This window comes from Gorilla gorilla, chromosome 18, assembly GCF_029281585.2.
Source record: "Gorilla gorilla gorilla isolate KB3781 chromosome 18, NHGRI_mGorGor1-v2.1_pri, whole genome shotgun sequence".
NCBI classification, from domain to species: domain Eukaryota; kingdom Metazoa; phylum Chordata; class Mammalia; order Primates; family Hominidae; genus Gorilla; species Gorilla gorilla.
In genome coordinates this window covers 18541179-18544572 of record NC_073242.2, presented here as the reverse complement: position 1 = coordinate 18544572, position 3394 = coordinate 18541179, and the positions used below count along the sequence as shown (strand labels likewise).

Here is a 3394-nt window from a genome sequence, read left to right as displayed (position 1 = left end):
TTGTTGCAAAAATAATCTATTTTATATATAATTTATCATCTATGTACATTACCAAATTGAGTAGCAGATTTATTAGTAAGACCCAAAGTAATGAAAAGTTTGGATACCAATTAGCAACTTAGAAAAACAAATTATGCTACATTTGTTTGCTGAAATGCTACCTATTATTTATTAAAAAATAAACAATACAACATAAAAGGTTTAATTCTCAGTATTTCTACTGAGAAAAATAAGCCAAATAGATAAGAGTACATATTATATTATTTCATTCTTATAAATTCTAGAGAATAAAAACTAGTCTAAAGAAATATGAAAACATCAGTACTTTTATAAAGAAATGGTAGAAGAAAAGAGGAGAAAAACAAAAATATGTCTGTAAAAGAGCAAGAGGAATTCTGAGGTGAGATGACTTGTCACCTTCTTGAAAATAGAGATTTTCTTTATCAAAGTTTACTATTGTGCAGGTTAAATATGTGAATTTTATCATCTGTCAATTAAAACTCATAAAATTTACTACAAGTAAACAAGTGAAATTTTAGACAAAAAAGGGATGATAAGAAGGAACAAATGAATACATTAAATATCAGATACACCAAAAATTTATCTGCCTGATGCCTAGATGTTTCCGTATTTTTAGGTAAATGCAGCAAAATCACACAGGTTCTCGTGGCAGGAAGTGGATTCTGCAAACCACACTAGGCCCATTTAGCTCTGTCCAATAGTTGGTTAAGAGAGCAATTGAGGCCAGCTGTGAGGAGCATAGGCCCAGGTACTAGGACTCACTCACGCCAGATATAAGCCCTTAGACACATACATAGCCCCTCCGTGTGTGGGTTCACTTTTACATCTGTAAATGAAGAAACCACTGACTGCTAAATAACATCATTTATACACATAGGTAAAAATAATTAAAAATATGATAGTTGTTAAATGTTTATCGCACAACAATTTCACATTAAGACAGCATTTTCCCAAACACAATCATTGTCATCAAAATCCCCCAGGACGCTCTCATCTACTCTGGGCCCTGCCCTCTCCTCAGGAGTCCCACCCCATAGCTTGCTATATAGTAGGTGACATGCAAATAGAGCCCTCCCTCTCCTGATGAAAACCAACCCAGCCCTGACCCTGCAGCTCTGGGAGTGGAGCCCCAGCCTTGGGATTCCCAGGTGTTTCCATTCAGTGATCAGGACTGAACACACAGGAATCACCATGGAGTTTGTGCTGAGCTGGGTTTTCCTTGTTGCTATATTAAAAGGTGATTCATGGAGAACTAGAGATATTGAGTGTGAATGGGCATGAATGAGAGAAACAGTGGGTATGTGATGTGTGGCAATTTCTGACCTTTCTGTCTCTCTGTTTGCAGGTGTCCAGTGTGAGGTTCACCTGGTGCAGTCTGGGGGAGGCTTGGTACAGCCTGGGGGGTCCCTGAGACTCTCCTGTGCAGGCTCTGGATTCACCTTCAGTAGCCATGCTATGCACTGGGTTCGCCAGGCTCCAGGAAAAGGTCTGGAGTGGGTATCAGCTATTGGTACTGGTGGTGGCACATACTATGCAGACTCCGTGAAGGGCCGATTCACCATCTCCAGAGACAATGCCAAGAACTCCTTGTATCTTCAAATGAACAGCCTGAGAGCGGAGGACATGGCTGTGTATTACTGTGCAAGAGACACAGTGAGGGGAAGTCAGTGTGAGCCCAGACACAAACCTCTCTGCAGAATGCTTGGGGGAAATCAGCTGCGGGGGGCGCACAGGACCCACTGATCAGAGTCATCCCCAGAGGCAAGTTGCAGATGGAGGCTGGTTTCCTGTCAGGATGTGGGACTTCATCTTTTTAGAGTTTCTCTAGGGAATCTCTCTAAGTTCAGAATTCTGTGCTTACCAATGTCATCTCTACTTATTTTTAAAATGATTATTTTAATATGAAAACCTATTCTCCTATGCACAAAACACAGATTGATGCTTACAGAGATGAAAAGCCCTCAACCATTGTCGCCAGGATCAGAGTATTGAGGAAACTCAGGGATACCTGGTGAGTCTTCTCCGGTCAGACTCAGGACAGAAACCTCAGTAAGATTCCCTGACTAGGACGGTCTTTAGGAATTGTGATCACAGCCAATAGAGTCTGGGCCAGGGTCAGTGTCATGTAGAACCTCACAGTTTTCATGCCTGACCCTTCTCCTGACACTAAAGTATGCAACTTAGTATCAGCACTGATCTGGGGCCTCTTTTGCTCTTAGCCCGCTCTATTTCTTTTTATTTGTTGTTGTTGTTCTTGCTCTTCCTTGTGCTGTTCGTGCTTCCTGTAAAGTGGGGATGTGGTTCTTGCTGCCAAAGCTCGAGGCCTCAAGCCCATTCCCTGCAGCTGAGGTGGGGCTCAGGCTGTGGCTCCTGCAGCCACGTGGGAGAGGCTGATAGGACTTTCCTCTCTCCCATTGCTCAGCACCCTCCAGTGTGTCATGTGGAGACTCACCTGGGAATGCAAGTGCCCAACAGTAGTGAAGAGGATGAGCTTGTGTGGTCAAAATGGGATGGGGATGTGAAATTTATCCTGTGCTGTGCAAAGTACCACAGAGTGAGTCACCTTCCTCACCAGTAGTGTTAGAAAGAGGGTGTGAAAGTTGTCAGAATCAAAATAGATCCACTTGTGTTAAAACCCTGACAAATGGAACTAGGAATGACCATGAAGGAGGTTTCCCATGCACATACTCCTGATAACAAGAACGACCATGAATGGATTCTGCTTAACCACAACCTTTGATAGAAGCCACCATGACCTTATAAAAATCACTTCTACAAGGACATCTTCCCAGCAAATCACTGTTTAACCCTATATTGATGCCAACCTTGGTATTGACTCTACAAGCAAGGAAAATACTCTCAAAACAATTTATGTAACCCACCTCATTTTCACTCATAAACCTATGGATTGACATCCTGGAGTCACTGCTGCATTTGTTGTTAATTGTAATTAGCCCCTTTTACAATGTTTGTGACTGTTTTTCTCCGATGTCTCTTGGAAAATAAATAATTTACAAGTTGATGGCAATAAAGAAGCTATTTAGGACATTTTTAACATCCTGTTGAATATTTCTGCATAGCACATTGATCCCCTAAAATACTTCGCTGTATTGGCATGTGATAAATCAGAGTATAATGCTGAAGGTAAAATGGAAAATACATGGGCTTTTGATGAATCAAGTCATAGGGTGATATTGTCTTTGCCCTTGAGGAAGCAGACCATGGGCTGTTAAGTTCTAGTGGGAGTACCTTTGGCAAAGGGATTTCATGAGTTTCTGAATGTTATGCTACTTTCAATTTAAGAATGCAACTTGTCATTTATTTTTACTTAAATTTTTCCAGAAGATATTTGGCAGTAAGGACAGGGTAGCAT

General features: G+C 41.3%; 1 gene segment (V, D, J or C); it reads left to right on the top strand.

The window, feature by feature from the left end:
* The first annotated feature begins 1104 nt into the window (after positions 1-1104).
* On the top strand, positions 1105-3058 carry LOC101154298 (immunoglobulin heavy variable 3-23-like). The segment is given in 2 exon segments: positions 1105-1258; positions 1367-3058. Coding segments are annotated over 2 exon segments (552 nt in total).
* The last annotated feature ends 336 nt before the right edge of the window (positions 3059-3394 follow it).